This window comes from Balaenoptera musculus, chromosome 19 (genome assembly GCF_009873245.2).
Source record: "Balaenoptera musculus isolate JJ_BM4_2016_0621 chromosome 19, mBalMus1.pri.v3, whole genome shotgun sequence".
NCBI classification, from domain to species: Eukaryota; Metazoa; Chordata; class Mammalia; order Artiodactyla; family Balaenopteridae; genus Balaenoptera; species Balaenoptera musculus.
In genome coordinates this window covers 18,417,304-18,433,933 of record NC_045803.1, presented here as the reverse complement: position 1 = coordinate 18,433,933, position 16,630 = coordinate 18,417,304, and the positions used below count along the sequence as shown (strand labels likewise).

Below are 16,630 nucleotides of genomic sequence, written 5' to 3'. Positions count from 1 at the left end.
CCATGAGCAGGGGCTGGGGCCAATACCTGGTCACGCATCACTTTCCCCCAGTGCCCAGCATCCCTGAGTCACCCCGTCTCATGACCTCCAGTGGGCACACTGTCTTTGATGTGGCATTTAAGGCCATGGGGCTCCTCCGAGAACACATCTCTTTGCCTAGGAAGAGAGTGCCAGAAGAGCTGCTGTGTTCCCGTGGGATCAGCAGACCTCCCCCCAGAACTTGATCCCAGTCCTGCCTCCTCCCATCACCTTTCCCCCAGTTTGATGCCAGGGACAGGATTCATTTTACCAACGAAAAGGCTTGGACTCTCACAGACTTCTGGCCAGAATGGAGCATCAGCTGGTCTGGTGGGAACTGTCCAGGGTGCTCTGTGGCAGCCCCTCAAGTGTTCGCCCTCCTTGCGTGCCAACTCCAGCCTCTGCCCTGCCTCACAGGGACAGCCATTGGGGGCATGGGTGACAGCCTCTCTGACAGAAGACTTCAGCGAAGGACGGGAGCTCGGGAAGCAGGGCTGTGGGTTTCTTCCTGAGCCCAGACTGGGGTCCTATCTAAATCCTTGGCCAACCTTGAGGTTGACTTCAGTTCCTCTGAGCTCTGCTCTGCAGGGTGATGTCTCGGGGGAAAGAGATCACTCTCTGTTGACCATCTGAGTGAGAGATGCCAGCCCAGGGGCACCTGTCTGCAGCCCGATTGGCCCTCGTTCTTCCCGGAAGCTCAGCCCCGAAGAGCCATTCTAGCCTGGGCCATCCAGGTCCTCCCCCCACCCAAGACAAGGCTGCAGACTGGCAAATGGCCCCAGTGTGCTCCGGAAGCTGTCCAGTGCACAGAGGAACGGCATACATGGGTTCCTGGGCCCTGACCTCAGCTGGCTTGTGCCCTCAGTCGGGGATGCAGCAGGGGAGACAGTGGTTGAAAGCTGGAAATGATATTCTCAGGATGTCCACCACCCGTGAGCCTCCTCCAGCGCCCAGAATAGTGCCTTCCTGCGGATTTCCAGCTCTTCTGAAACCCCTGCCATCTCCAACCACAAACTCTCACAAAAACCTCAGGCATTCACGCATCCCTCTGCCTGATGCCACGTGTGTCCTGGGCACTCCCTGCCCCACATGAGCTATCACACAGCAGCCCCTCGTTCTGTAATCACCTCCCTAACGAACAGAAAACACTCTAGTCGCCGTTGTAAACATCCCTGGTGTGATTTATTGCCATCATCACAATATTTTGTTTGGAGCTGTAAACCTCCAGACATAAATCAAGTCATTAGAAGGAATGATGTTTAATCCTGCAGAAGAAGCCTCGGTGGGCTGCGCTGCTCTCACCCAGCCAGAGAACCATTCATTCTAGAGAGGATGGCCCCAAACACACCCACGTGGGCAGCCCCTCAGCTCCACCGCACACAGGCATAGAAGGACAAGGCACGAGCCAGGTTGCTTTTGTTTTGTGGGATTGCACATTCTCAACTGCAAAGAGGTGCCCAAAACGCACGCCCAGTAATCCAGACAGGAATCTTAATTCCGAAGGAAATGCACACAGCCGGGAGGGGCTGCATCTGTGCCTGTGATCTGTGCTCGTCGTCCTGAGAGCAGCTGCTGGTTGGACTTCAAAGGAAGCAGAAAGACAGCTCAGAATATCTTCTTCAGCTTTCTGTTCACAGTGGCCCTCGCCACCCTGTGAGCAGCTATCACACAGGGACCACGTTCTATTTGTAAAGCGGGCGGGTCTAACTTCCAGAGCTTTGCTGCCAATGTGCAGGCCAAGGCTAAGAGGAGAACTGAGCCTTGAAGGGAACGTTCAGGGACCTCAGACAGTGCCTGCCAGGAACCCAGCAGCCCCCGTGCCCCACCCAGGCAGTTCCCTGTGAAGGGTGCCTCTCAGAGTTAAGGTGACATCCCCAAAATGCTGCTGACCAGAGGGGCACTGGGGTCTCTGCTGCTTTGGCAAATTCTAAGTACACATGACAATTGTGAAAATGCTGGATGATATTTCCAGTGTGTAGTTCTACTTAATATTCTTGTGCTCAGAGCTAAGAGGGTATTGTTATGCAGTGTTATGTTGGCTCGTGTTTCAAGGATGTTGGAAGTTTGGGCTGGGTTGTGTCTAGACACTGTTTCCAGCTTTTAGCTGCAGGTCTTACTCAAGTCTTGGGTCTCTGGTTCAAGATGAACAAACCCAGGGTGTTGTCTTCCCCCAGTGGCTCCTCCCTCCCCCTGGACCCACCCCCCAGACAGCATTATGCGGGGCACCCCAGACACTTCCCTCGTCCTCACCCCTCATACCCCTGACTCACCAAGCCCTCCAGCCCTCCCACCTGGTGGTTCTCCAGAATCTATCCTCCCCTTTCATCTCCCTGCCCTGCGTGAGTTCAGGCCCAGCATTGCTCATCTACATTAGGGTTTAAGAATCCCGATCAGTTTTTCCTCTTCCTTTAGGCCTTCGGTTTCTGCAGGCCATTCCCCAGTCGCCTCCAGAAAGACCTTTGAACACGCAGCCCGCAGGGCCCCTCTGCCCTCCTCTTTTGTCTCAGCCCTGCAGTCAGTGCCCCAGGATTGGTTACCTTTCGTGAGCTGGGGGCTGGGGACACAGGGCCTGTCGGTCTTTGCATGAGTGTGTGATGTGGGTGTAGAGCCCAGCTCCAGCACGCTGTGATGGAGCAGTGGGAGGATAGGTTTTCTGTGCTCCCCAGGATGGCTGGGGATGCCATGGTCAGCCCCCAACCAGCCAGGTCCACTGCTGGCTGGACCCCAGGGTGATGAGCAGAGCCAAGAGCTGGCCAGACAGAAGGGAGAGTGAGTGGGTCTTAGCCAGATGTCCCGGGAAGGTGGCGTCTCCACAGCCAGCCGCTGCCAAGGCCAGGATTAATGCCTTACCTCTTGGAGGACCCGGCCAAATCCTCAGGCCGAAGACTTCCTGAGCTGCTGGTGGCCCGGTCCTTGGCTGGACCGACTCCACTTTCAAGGCCCTGCCTTGGGGTTAGGGTTAGCTGTGGACTGCAGCTCTCCAGACCCATGGCAGAGAACAGCTGGGTTGACTGCCAGGGCCCCCTGCCTCGCCCTTGCCATCTGTGAGTCACCAGGGGCTCAGTTCTGCTCAGGGGCACACAGGATGATCCCTGAAATGCCACTGCCCCTCGGGGAGGCGGGGGGGTCCCGATGGTGCTGGAGGAGACACTGGAGAGAGGATGGGCCTGGGAGGTGCTGGAGTCGGGGCCAGGGGCCCCTCCGGGCACGATCAGTGGACAGCGTGACTGCCGATGCACGGCCATCTGGGGCGGCCCTCTGAGGACCCGCGCATCCATCCCTGAGCCCCTGGGCGGCCCTTTGCAGTCTCAACTGCAGGAGCCCGACTCCCCCCTGGGAACCTGGGCTGCCTCCCTCACCAAGCGGCCCCTGCAGCAGGTGGGGGGCCCTTCGAGGATGCATCAGCTAGGACGGATTTACTGTTGTGGCTCTTCAGGGTATCACAGGCAGCAGCTGTGATGGGTCTGACAGCCACAGGCCAGCTCAGTAATTGATGCCGCGGCCGGAACGTCACATCCTTAAGCCGGCTTGAGCCGGCCCGATCATTATCTTGTGGCCAGGCCATCGCGGTAATGAGGCTGCCCCGCCGGCGGCTTCTGATGGCCTGACTCGGCTCCGGCGAAGGAGAGTCTGTCACAGGCCTGGGCCAGTCGGTGTTGTTGGCATTTTCCCTGCGAACAGGCAGCCCCTCAGTGGGGCCATCTCAGCCTCAGGCTCCAGAATGACTCACCGTTTTTATTTTCTGGCAACCCCCAGCAGGATCTCACCAAATTAGGCCCCTTCCTGCAGAGCTGGCTGGAGACCAGTCACCAGGGGCCCCTGACAGCCGAACAGGAGGAACGTTACATCCATCCCATTTAACCTGGTCACAGCGACTCAAGAGCCGGAGCCGTGGCTCCCCGTGGGCTGTGGACAAAGGCAGGACTCAGGCCAGGCCCACTGCCTGTGCTTCAGGTAATTGGCTGCGTCTGCCCTGCTTTCTGTCCTCTGGAAAGTGCTGGTCCCACACCATCACTGACCCCAGAGAGCCACAGGCCATGGAATGTGCCCCAGCTCATACACCTGCCCCCCATCGTCCCTCCTTCAGCTGCCCTCTGGACATCTGCACTTGGGAGACCCGTAGGCATCTCAGACTCAATGAGGATCTGCCCCCCTTCGCAGGAAGTGCCACCAGCACACCCCTGCTGCTCAAGCCGGAAGCCAGGATCCCTGACTCCGCTTCCAGTCAGTCCCCAGGTCCTGCTGGCCCAGGGGCCCACTGGTACTAATCCACAAGGGCCCAACTCCACATTTACATCAGTAGCTTGGCATCTGCCATGGTAGGAGTACCTACACGACGGAAATCAGCAAACACTACAAGTTAGGCTCCTCCCCCACCCCGCCGCCCACGGAGCCAGTTGTTAAACATTTGCCAGCACACCTCCTACTGCCGACTGTTCCTCCTGAAATATTCTTCACACGTTTCCCCACTTTCTACCGTCGTCACCTGGGGCCAGGCCTCAGACCTGTCCTGCGCGGACAATGGCAACATCCAAGGACCAGCCTTTCCGCTCTGGCTTCAGCTCTTCCTCTCAGAATCACTCAAATTCAAAATAACTCACAGCTTAAAGCCCTTCTAGGCTCCCCTTGGGGACTTAGGAGAGAAGTTAAGGACCTGCTACCTTTGCTGGGACCAGACGGCCCCTTTCTTGCTGGTCCTCCCTGCAACCACCATGGTCCTGCCATTTCTGGACACCCTTCAGTCTCTGCATCTCTGCATCCCATGAGCCCTGCTGTCATGGTCAAGGCCATCGACCTCTGCCAGGAATGCCCTCATTACCTTCAGGTGTCAATTAACTGTCACTGCCTAAGGGAGACCTCACCTGATGCCCTGGACTTGCTGGCGTCCCCCTCCACTTGCCGCCTGCCACGTCCTCCGTGACTGCCATCATAAGTGGAACCACTGTTCAGCGCCTCACCTCCTGTAAACTCCATGAGGGCAGGGCCACAACTGTCCCGTTCATGGCCAAGACGCCGTCACTGGTGCCTAAGACACTGCCTGACACGTACAGTGCTCAGTCAGTGTGGAGTGAAAGGACAGACGGTGGTGGCCTGCCTGACTGTGTTCTGCCACCAGCTCCCACGCTGCAGGTGCCGCCGGGGGGCACCGTGACTTTGCCGGCGAGGGTCACAAGCTTGGTTCTTTCTCATCTGCAGCAGCATTCACTAGCTCCTGCTTATCCTTCCAGGCCTGTGTGTGCTGAAGGAATACGTAAAGGGAAGGAAAGGCATGGCTTGCTCTAAAGCATGTGCCACGTGCTCCCAGAAACCGTACATGGATGTGAACATAGCCTCCCCGCCCAGCGCAGGCCGCGGCACACAGCAGGAAGCGTGCGTGTGTGCGGCACACATGGTGTAGCAGCACGACGTACCAGGTCCTGTTCCAGGCAACGTGCATATGTGAGGGTGCAGAGCAGTGCATGGCACGTGCGCTGGGGCCACACACACACCCTGAACGTGGTGGAGTCACCCCCAGGCTCTGACACAGGAGAGCCTCGAAGTGGGAGCTGGGGACCCCTCCCCTGTGGACAGGCGGGCACACGGAGGATGCCCAGGGACCCCCCACCCCCACCCAACCAAGTGATGGGCAGATGGGTAGGGGTGGAGCGGCAAGACAGCTGTTGGCTTTGCAGACCCTCTAACTGGCTGGCTGGTTGACTGACGGGCAGCTCCAGCACTCCACTCTGACAGCTCCAAGGGAATTCACAGCCAAGGCTGAGCGGACAAGGAACTACCCAGTTGAAATGTGGATCCTAATCTCAGAGGCAAGGGAATGGAATCGCTAAACAAAACAAGTAGCGGTCCGAGCTGTCAGGTGCCCATCAGCCCAAGACGGGAAGATTCCCGCTTCCCTCCCCCGCAGACAGGTCCCAGAGGTCCTGCGATCGTGCGGGAGCTGGGCTCAGGGAAACTCAGCCGGGGCGAAGGTGTCCATTTGATGGGAATACCAGCTGCCAGTGGCTTCTATCCTGTGTGCTCTCCCTATGCCCACCACTGCATCGTTTCCTTTACACCTTTGTGGAACTGGGAGAGGGGTATTTTTATCCCATCTTCCTGGCGAGGAGACTAAATTTGAGTGAGGTTAAGGTCACACAGCAGTGTTCTCGTTTTCTTTTTTCCTTCTTTTTAAATATGCTGACCCCTTGTTAAAAGCTGTGACTCAGAGTGGAGTCTCTAGGTTAAGGGAGAGGAAGCCCTTGCTCTGGTCTGGGGCCAAAGGTGACCCCACTGTGAGTTTGGTTGTCTCAGAGCAACTTGAAGAAGTTCTCCCCACTCCCCAGAGGCTGAGGCAAGAGGACAGAGCCCTGCAGGGCCACCTGCTGTCCCGCCCAGGACCATGTGTGGCCTGAGCCCCGCCTTTCCCCAAGGTCCACACTGACTACAGAGCCACCTTTTGGTTCCAGGAGCAGCCGGCACCTTTGTCTGGGGCCCCCTGCTGCCTGGAGCCCCATTTGCCTGCCCTGGGCCCTGGGGGCAGCAGAGGTGGCATGGCTGTGAGCTGAGGCCCTAGCAGAGAATTTAATGAGTTGAATTTTCCAGTGAACACAAGTGAGAATTTAAGGCCCTTTGGTGAGGCTTCTTCCATCTGAATTCTGTGCCTTGAGTCCAGGCTGCCCTCTAATTGCTGAGTTTTGCACAAAATCTGCATAAATTAACAATCTGCCCAGATGAAGGGAGCAGCTCACAATGAGGCAGACAGAGGCCGAGGGGGCGGTCAGGAGGGCTTGCCCCTCAAAAGGGCAGAGCCTGAGCTGGTGGGAGAAGAGCCAGAGGAGATACAGCCACTGCGAGGACCCAGGAGCAGGCCCTGGCCAGGTGGCTCCCAGGTGGCAATGGGAGGGAGCCAGCTGGGTGTGTCCTAGTTCCGACCACACAGACCCCACACAGCCGGAGTGGGGCGGACAAACCCTCAGCCGGCGCAGCTCCTGTCTGCATCCGGCTACTCGGCTCCTGCCACCCAGACACACAGACGCTTCTCAGGCTACCAGGCCGAGCCGGAGAAGCCCAGCCGGAACCCTGGGCTTGCACAGAGAAGCCCAGCACCCGTCCCCCTCTCCAGGGCCAGCTCTCAGTCCAGGAAGCCTCGGCTTTTTCACAAGTGTTTACTGAGCTCCTGCTGTGTGCCAGACCTTGTGCCAGACTCTGTCTGACACAGTTTCTGCCCCAAGAACACGGAGAACTAACACAATCCTTCGTTATTAATTGGACCACCCAACCCAGCAAGGGAAGTGTTTTCTCACCTCTTCCAGGCTATTCCTGCCCAGTGCTCTTAAAGCCCTCTGAAGTCGCTTCCCCCCTGTTATGAATTGAATTGTGCCCCCCCCAAATAGGTTGAAGTCTCAGCCTTTAGTACCTGTGAATTTGACCATATTATAGGCTCTTTGCAGATGTCATCAAGATGAGGTCATTAGGGTGGGCCCTAATTCAAAACGACCAGAGGAGAAGGGACAGGTACATAAGACAGCCGTGTGAAGACAGAGGCAGAGGTTGGATCTAAATTGCCACAGCCAAGGAACATCTGGGGCAGCCAGAAGCTAGACGAGGCAAGGAAGGACCCTCCCCTTGAGGCTCCAGAGGGAGCAGGGCCCTGCTGACGCCTTCATTTCAGACATCTGGCCTCCAGAACTGTGAGAGAATAAATTATTGTTATTTTTACTCCAGCCTGTTTTGTGGTACTCTGTTACAGCAGCCCTAGGAAACTACTACACCCTCTGTGAGGGTTAAGTTTATATGTCAGCTTGACTAGGCTGTGGTGCCCAGATGTTTGGTCAAACACCAGTCTAGACGTTACTGTGAAGATATTTTTTAGATGTGATTACCTTTATTTTTTTATTTTTTGATGTGGACCCCTTTTAAAAGTCTTTATTGAATTTTTGTTACAATATTGCTTCTGTTTTATGTTTTTGGTTTCTTGGCCCCGAGGCATGCGGGATCTTAGCTCCCCGACCAGGGATGGAACCCGCACCACCCCCTGCGTCGGAAGGTGAAGTCTTTAACCACTGGACCGCCAGGGAAGTCCCTAGATATGATTACTTTTGAATCAATAGACTTTGAGTAAAGAGATTACCCTCCACAATGTGGGTGGGCCTCATCCAATCAGTGGAAGGCCTTAGGAGAAGAGAAGGAGAGAATTCTGCCTCCAGACGGCCCTCAGACCCGAGCTGCACCATCAGTTCTTCCCTGGGTCTCTAGGACGTGGCCTGCCCTGCAGATTTCACCCATCCTCCACAACTGCAAGAGCCAATTGCTTAAACTAAACCCTCCTCCGCATATATATATCCTATTGGTGGTTTCTCTGGGGGACCCTCATTCAGAAACCTTTCAGACTCCCTGCAGAGTGGGGCCTCGCAGCTCCCTCAGGGTCTCTCCCCTGACCCGAGCAGCCAGCACATGCACCCTGGCTGCCGTTTCTCCTGCCAGCATCCCAGCCTCACACCGTGTAGCTCATCACCGCTTGCGTGAGGTCCTGCACACTGGCCAGCCAGGCAGGGCTGCCCCAGGGCATGAAGACCTCTCACCCAGTACACATGGTAGGTACAGGATCAACTTCTTTCTAACTGGGATATGGAAACAGCAGAGCAGGGCAACGGTGTTCATCCCACCAGATGCAACTGCCAGGGAGTCTGGGGTGGGACCGATGCTTGGAGGCAGGATCTCGCACGTGGGGCAACCGAGGTGCAGTGGGGGACTTGCCTTTTGTGTCTCTCCTGGCTCCGCCCAGCCTGAAACCCCTGGAGTTTCCTGGCCTGATGGGCAGCATAAGTGAACATGTGGGTGGACAGCACAGATGGGTGTGGGGATGTCCATCATGCAGACTCAGCCGCCGGAAGAGCCAGGCTGTGGAAAAGGAGCCAAGGAGACCCAGCTCAGTGCAGGAAACTCTGGGGAATCCAAGGACCACGAGTCTGAAACTGCGGAGAGTGCAGGGACTTCGCACTTGCACTCATAGCCTGTGGCCCCTCCTGGCCCCTCCAGTTCTCTCCCATCTCTGTCCCTCTTTGTGGCTCTGACTCCTTCAGGACAGCCGTGCCTTCACCAAGGCTGCAGTGTTTAGAGTGGCAGGACCCTCCCCACTGCCCATCAGGGCCCAGGGCTGGGACTTGAGCAGCCAGAACAGCAGTCACTCTCCTCAAATGACCAGCCTGGGGCTATAGGGGGTCAAGGGCTCATGAGGCAGCCCTTTCTAGGCACTTGAGTCCTGTTTTGACCCACGTCAGTGTCACCTGTCTACACAGCCAGACCGAAAGGCTGGTCCCCAGCCCCCACCCCCCCTGGGTCCTGGGCATCCAGGATTGGGACTTCTGAACTGAACCCAGCAGGTTTCCCTCCTGTGATTCAGAGAGCAGTGGTGGGCTAGGGACCGTCCTCCCCAACAGCCCACATGCCAGTGACCCCCCTCCCCAGCTCTGCTGCAGACCCAGGCTGCATGGCCTAATTATAGGGCTGGCCTCTCACTCTCATCAGTCCCTGCATCCCCTTGGCAGGCAGCCAGGAAGCTTCTTCAGCCAATGGAGGGCTCACAGTGTGGAGCGCGCTTGGCAGCCCCAATAGCTCACACCGTGTTTACTCTCACCGCTGCTCACTGCTATCGTACTTCATGTGCTTCAACCACTCTGCGAATCTCCTCTGTCCAGAAAGAGAAAGTGGTCGTTTATTTCTTTCCGTGCAGGGGGATAGGGCTCCCTTACAGGTTATTAATATTATGCTGAAGGGAGAGGACAGGTGACTCAGACTCTGAAAGCAGAGGGTGTACATGATTGGCCTTGGGGGTTCCTGCAGCAGGGTAGGCGTGAGGGAGACAGGCGAGGTGAGACGCAGCATGGTGACATTGGATGGAAGAGAAGGCTGGGGGCATATGGCTTTTATCTACCTCTTAGACTTATTTGGGGGCTGGGCAGGTGGTGTTATGTTGAGGCCAAGTCCCCCATGGCAAGGGTTCTGGGGGCTCCTGGTGACAATACCTTCCTGGTGGTGCAGCAGATGCAGGGCCCTTCCCGGGCCGCTCCCTGGAGCTGTCCAGGGTCCTGAAGTGCAGCTCTCTGGGGAATGCGCAGGCCCCAGGCTCAAGATGCCCAAGGCTCCTCCTGGCCGTCACAGGCTCAGAGCTGGGGGTGGTCTTTGCTTCAGCCTTTATCTGAACAGTGTGTGAAAGAGCAGCTTCCTCCAAGAAAAAAGTAAGGACACTGGGACCCTGGCCAGCGGGGCCATTTCCGGCCATTTCTGTTACATTTCCTTCCTTAAGTTTCTTTATTCCAAAGTGGCCATGTGAGATAGGCTCACAGTCTGCAAACAAGCTGCCATACGTTTAAGGGTCACGAACATGCAACTTGTGGCAAACTCAGGCTCCACATAAGATCTGTTGTTGGGTTTTCCACAAGATAATTGTTTTTTTTCAAAGGGGGCAATTGCAACCAGGTTGGCTTTGTTGGGCAAAAGTGGCCAAGAGCTCAGGAGACTCACCCAGCCCTGGGCTCTGTCCAGCAAGGACTTTCTCTCCAGGCTGGGCTCAGAGCTCTGGCCTGACCTGTCTTGGAAACCCTTCAGGCTCAGAGCCCTCCTGTGCAGTCTGCACAGATAAAAATGGGTCAGACCTCACAGCCCACCACCCTCCAGGCTGAGGGGATAGAGCTGGTGGGAGGTCACAGCCGTAGGGGCTGTGACTCTGTAGGCATATCCTCATCTGACTTCACCTGCTGGCAAGATGCCTTTTGTAAGTGGCTCCTCAACCCCATTCTCGGCCAAATCTGGCGCGACTCATTTGCTCCAGAAAAGGAATATAAATAAGCACCATCGCACCTTGACAAGTTGACAGGATTGACAAGCAGAGTAAATTCCTGTGTCTGAGGCTCTGAGGAGGAAAGGTGATTTAGCAGAGCCAGCTGCCATCAGAAAATAATTAAGGAAACCCGGCAGCATGAAGGAAAACTGAGTGTGCAGAGGGTCCCTTCTGGTGAAGGGATCTGTGATCATTGGCTGCAAGAGGGAACTTGCACGTATCAGAGGGAAATGAGCTCAGGAAGCTCATGCTGGCGACTGCCACCTGAAGAGATGTGGAAGGGCGTGGGGAAGGGGGGGCGGCAGAGGGAAGGAGGCTCTGGGCTGAGAGGGGGACCCTTTGAGGGGCTTAATTCTAAGAGGCTCCTGCCTCAAGGTCAGGCACCCGCTGCTCACACCCCACCCCCTGAGGGGTGCAGCCAATTCTACATGGAGCTTCCCCCTCTCCATGGAAGAGTCTGGAAGGCCTGTTTCAGGGCTTAGCCACATGCACACACACATAATGCACATAAGCTGGGGGATGCCCAGGAAGGTGTGGACACTCTGCCCTTTGCCCAGGGAAGGGTCATCCTCTGGGCAAAGAGGTCAAAGAATAGTATTGCAGAGAAGAAAGATGCAACATAAGCTGTGCCTTCACCTCCACCTGTCTTGGGACTCGGATAAGGTCCAGGCAGGCTCGGGGAATTTAGGTTTTCCAGGCTAGGGGTGACCTCACGTTCCCCCACTCTCACTTGCAGATGAATGAAGGAGAATTGTGGGCACATCCTCAGACTGACCAGTATAAGGCCAGGGTCATAGCAGTGGCTGAACCTGTAAAAATGGACCTCACAAGGAATCAGCGGAGTCCCTGGGTCAGGGACAGAGGACCTGGATGTCCCCTCGCCAGCTGGGCTTCAGCCACTGGACCTCTGCCGTGTACACAGAGACAGCAGGGGAAGTGCCTTCAGAACAATCCCCACCCCCAACAGCAGCCAGAACTCAGTCAGGTGTGGTCAACATGGCGCCCCATTGTGCCAGCTGGAAGTTGGAGCTTTCCGCTTGTTTAAAGGATGGCGGGTTCTGACTGTGACTGTGGCTTTTGGCAAAGCCTCAGAGCAGAAATGTCCACTCACGTGGCACAGGGGCAGGAAGAACCCCGATGCCTCAGAGGCCAGGCTGGGATGGGGAAGGAAGCCAAGACTCCTAAATAGGCTCCCCCAAAGGAAATCCTCTCGTTCTCCTAGGACCTCCCCTGAAAAGGACCAAACTGGGACCAAACGGAGCAAAGCAAAATCCTCTCCTCTGGTCAAAGATTCGACTCCCCAGAGCTTATCCTGAGCGGCCCCCGCCCCAGCGCAGGCAAAGCACCTCCTTGGTGGGCAGAGCGAACAGTCTGGAGTGTGGCCAGTGATGCGCTAATCTCTCTCCATCTGCCCCTAGTTGCCAATAAAGGCTCACCAGGCAATCAATCACTGTGCTGGCCTCTCTTCAGCCCTTTGGAGGAAACCAGGGTGAGCAGGATGAAGCCCGCTCACCCCGGAGCCCCAAGACCAGCTGAGATGGCCAAAATCACAAAGCAGATGCCGAGGTGAAGGAACTTTCTGGAGCCAGTGGGGAGGCCCAAGTCGGAGGGGAAAGAGTGTGTTGCACTCCCAGGCCTGTGTGCCGAGGTATGGATACGAGTGTGTCATCTTCAAGCACAGAAAGGCTAGAGCTAGGGCAGTGTACGAAGAGAAGATGGACAGATCTTCCCGAAGGGCGCTTCCCCATGACTTAATGAAAGTGTGAGGTGGGGGCAGGCTGTGAGGTTCCTGGCGGCTCCACTGGGCAGGTATGTGGGCATCCTTGGGCAGGGTGCCTTCTGGACCCTCCTGATGGTCACATCAGGAGGTGGGACACCCAGAAGTGAGCATCAGCTGGGAGCCAGTGGGACCAAGTCTCTGCTGCACTCCCACTCTCTGCATGGGTAGGAGAGTGGAGGGGCACTTGCACCGTGCCATGCCTCTCCTCCCACCCACCCTGAACTGCCTTTTCCAGACCAGGCACCCACAGTCAAGAGCCTGTAAGCAGGTCCCTGTGGACCACATGATACTTCCACTGCTAATACTATCTTCTCTGTTTGCTTTTCAGGAATAAAGTTCAACATCAGGCCACAGGAGCCCCACAGCGTGAGTTCTGAGAGTCTGATGAATCTCAGGATGGGCAACCTGGGGAAAGTTGGGGAGGGCAGGGAAGAAAACTCAGAGCTCACGGTAAATCCATTCTTGGAAAGGAAAATGTGTCCTGTCTTTCCCAGGAGCCTTGGGAACAAAGCCTGGGACCTTGGACCCATGAATTTCCCTTTCCCGTTGGAGGGCGGCTTTGGCCTGTGCTGATAGAAGCTTTACCTCTGAGCCTGGCTCCTCCAGGCCACCAGCTCCCCCCGCCCCTCGTCACCAGGAGGCTATTCCTGGGAGACCTGCGCCATCTTGTGGCCTAAATGACACTTGCACCTCACACCACGGCCTCTTGAGGGGAGAGGGGATTGTGGGGGCTGTTATGGGGGCTCAGACCAAAGGGGTCGCATCCTGCAGGACCAGCCTGTCCCCCTCCCCCTCACCTGGGAAAAAACGCGGTCTACAGAGGGGTCAGGGACCCTGGCCGTGGCGAGGGCCTGACCTGTGTGACCCTCAGTGCCAGCTGACCTGTCCACCCTGCTAACCAGTTCTCTTCTTGCCCCAGGACCTCCCATCAGGCAGTTCCCAGGATGGTGACTTTAAGGCACCCACAGAGAGGGTCACCCGAGACTTGCCCAGCCGGGCCCCGAGGGGCCTGAACCTACAGGTGTCCCAGCAGCCTCAAGCCCACCTAAACGTGGGGGCCCGTCTGCGACCCCGGCAGCGCCGCCGGCGACTGCTTATCAAGAAAATGCCAGCTGCGGCGGCCATCCCGGCCAACAGCTCGGCTGGTACGTTCGTCCGGCCAGCACCCCGGGCCCTGGACGGCCGCTGGGTCAGCCTGCACCAGAGCCAGCAGGAGCGCAAGCGGGTGATGCGGGAGGCGTGCGCCAAGTACAGGGCGAGCAGCCTCCGCAGGGCGGTCACGCCCCGCCACGTGTCCCGCATCTTCGTGGAGGACCGCCACCGCGTGCTGTACTGCGAGGTGCCCAAGGCAGGCTGCTCCAACTGGAAGCGGGTGCTCATGGTGCTGGCCGGGCTGGCCTCGTCCACCACCGACATCCAGCACAACACCGTCCACTACGGCAGCGCCCTCAAGCGGCTGGACACCTTCGACCGCCAGGGCATCCTTCACCGCCTCAGCACCTACACCAAGATGCTCTTCGTCCGCGAGCCCTTCGAGAGGCTGGTCTCTGCCTTCCGCGACAAGTTTGAGCACCCCAATAGCTACTATCACCCCGTCTTCGGCAAGGCCATCCTGGCCCGATACCGGGCCAACGCCTCTCGGGAGGCCCTGCGGACGGGCGCCGGCGTGCGGTTCCCCGAGTTCATCCAGTATCTACTGGACGTGCACCGGCCCGTGGGTATGGACATCCACTGGGACCACGTCAGCCGGCTGTGCAGCCCCTGCCTCGTCGACTATGACTTTGTGGGCAAGTTTGAGAGCATGGAGGACGACGCCAACTTCTTCCTGAGCCTCATCCGCGCGCCGCGGAACCTGACCTTCCCGCGGTTCAAGGACCGGCACTCGCAGGAGGCGCGGACCACCGCGCAGATCGCCCACCAGTACTTCGCGCAGCTCTCCACCCTGCAGCGGCAGCGCACCTACGACTTCTACTATATGGACTACCTGATGTTCAACTACTCCAAGCCCTTCGCAGACCTGTACTGAGGGGAGGGGCCAACTGGCCGTGGGTGGCCCAGCCCCGCCCACTCGCCTGTCCGCAGGGGCACCCCACGCTCCATGGCTTCTCACCTGGCAGCTGAGATGCACCCAGAGCAACAGGGTTCTGAGGAGGCGAGGAGCCGTGCCTGCTGGGTGGTGCAGGCCCTTCAGAGGGGGACAGAGGCCCAGGCCTTGGATGGGGGCCCTGGCCTCTGTCCCATACCCGCTTCCATACTCCTCAAATAAGGGAGATGCTGGGGGGTGAGCTGGACACCCCAGGAGTCCCAGCTGCCCATACCCAGCTCTACCAAGAGTCAGGATGACCAGGGAAGTCTGAGGCCCAGAGAACAAAGGCCCCAGCTGTAAGGGATTTCCCGCATCCCTTAGCCATTGCCTTGTACCAAACCACAGGGTTTGCAGCTTTTCTATGACCCGGGGGGGAGGTTCCCTTGGAATGAGGTTCCAAATAAAGCACATGGTTTCCAGAGCAGCCGTGTCCATACTCTGTGCGTGGGTGGGGAAACACAGGGGCCCTTCCCCGTGCTTTCTGGGGCTCCTTCTCTCTCCTGAGGACAGCCTGAGCCCCGCGCCTGCAGACCCCGCCCAGGGGAGCCCAGGGCACGAGCACAGGAAGCAGAGGACCCAGCAGCTCACTTTCAGGGTGCCAGCAGCATCTCGCCTCAGGCTCCCAAGGCCACGTCTCCATCAGTAGGGTCCTCCCGTCTTGGTACCGGCACATTCATCCCCGAAGAAGATAGACCTGTCCCCGTGAAGGACCATCAAGGTCCCTTTTTGTCAGTGCACTTTGTGGGGGGCCCTCTGGGGATTGCCAGAGCAGTGACAAGCTCTCTGGGCAAGCTGCTATTTGGGGGCTGCCCCTGGGGTCAATGGGACACTGCACATGGGTCTCAGGGGGTGTGGCATTTCCAGGCAGGGAGTGATGCCATCCTTGGCTTTCTGAACCCTGGGATAAGCAGGGCTTTGGCCGAAAGATGTCACCTGCAGACCCCCTGACCTGGCCTTGATCCCTGACTGCATTCCCTGACACAACCACTTCAAAGCTACCAGGATTGCCTGCCCCCATGTGAACCAGCTCTGGGGCAGGAGGAGGAGGAGCTATAGAGGAAACTTCTCCTCCAAAAGCATACACTTTCACAGGCAGAGATGGTCTGAAGTTGTCAAAAGGCAGGGTGATTCTTGAAAGGTCTCAGAGAAAGTGTTTGTGGGAGCTTTGAGTTTGGGTACGACTGTGGCTGTCTTGGGGTCTTGTCTGTAATGGGAAGTGCTGCGTGGCTATTTCTAGGGGCTGTCTGTCTGTCTGCCACTGCTGGGTCTCGTCGCTCTGTCAGCCTCTCTGCCCGCAGTCTGCCGCAGGCCCTCCTGAATCTTTCTGTGGCCTTTCTCTCCCCAGAGCTTGCTCTCCATCTGCTCCCACTTGCTAAGCGAGATGCTGCCAGACCCTGAGGGGGCGCTGCTGCTCCCCAGGGTGGGACATCCCAGCCAGCTTCACACTGAGCGGCTCCATCTTTCTTTCTGGGCTCTGGAAAGGTGTAAAGGCAGAACAAGGGGCTTGAGGCTGCCAACTGCCTGCTCAGGGCCACGTGTATCCAAGAAGCCTGAGCAGGGCGAGGCCTCCACTCGGGTTCCAGCTGAAAGTGGCCTGGGCCATCGGACAGAAGGAACCCAGAGGGGCAGGGAGGAGGCTGGGGTCAGGGCCTGAGGGGTTCACAGGTGTGGAAGGCAGGAAGGCAGATGGTGAGAGGCTCAGAGACGCCTCAACACCTCAGCCAGGGCCAGGTCAATGTGAGAGGAGGCGGGGGGGGCCTGGCTGACCATGACCCAGAAACAGCTGCCCCTGGGCTGCGGTGCTCACAAAGTGAGGTGGAATTCCTAATGCAGAAACAGTGCCTCTGGTCAAGGATGCATTTGGCGAAGACTGTGGCAGCATCACTGGTCTTCTACTCAGCAAGAAGACACCCAGAAGCCGGGCTGGGGC

General features: G+C 57.6%; 1 protein-coding gene across 1 annotated transcript in view; it reads left to right on the top strand.

Annotated features, from left to right (window-relative positions):
* Nucleotides 1-15,100, top strand: part of CHST8 (carbohydrate sulfotransferase 8) — a 128,781-nt gene extending 113,681 nt beyond the window's left edge. The window contains exons 3-4 of the mRNA XM_036834219.1: nucleotides 12,943-12,980; nucleotides 13,534-15,100. Coding sequence (XP_036690114.1) covers nucleotides 12,943-12,980; nucleotides 13,534-14,640 — 1,145 coding nt within the window. The 3' untranslated portion in view covers nucleotides 14,641-15,100. The remainder of the gene's footprint in view (nucleotides 1-12,942; nucleotides 12,981-13,533) is intronic.
* The last annotated feature ends 1,530 nt before the right edge of the window (nucleotides 15,101-16,630 follow it).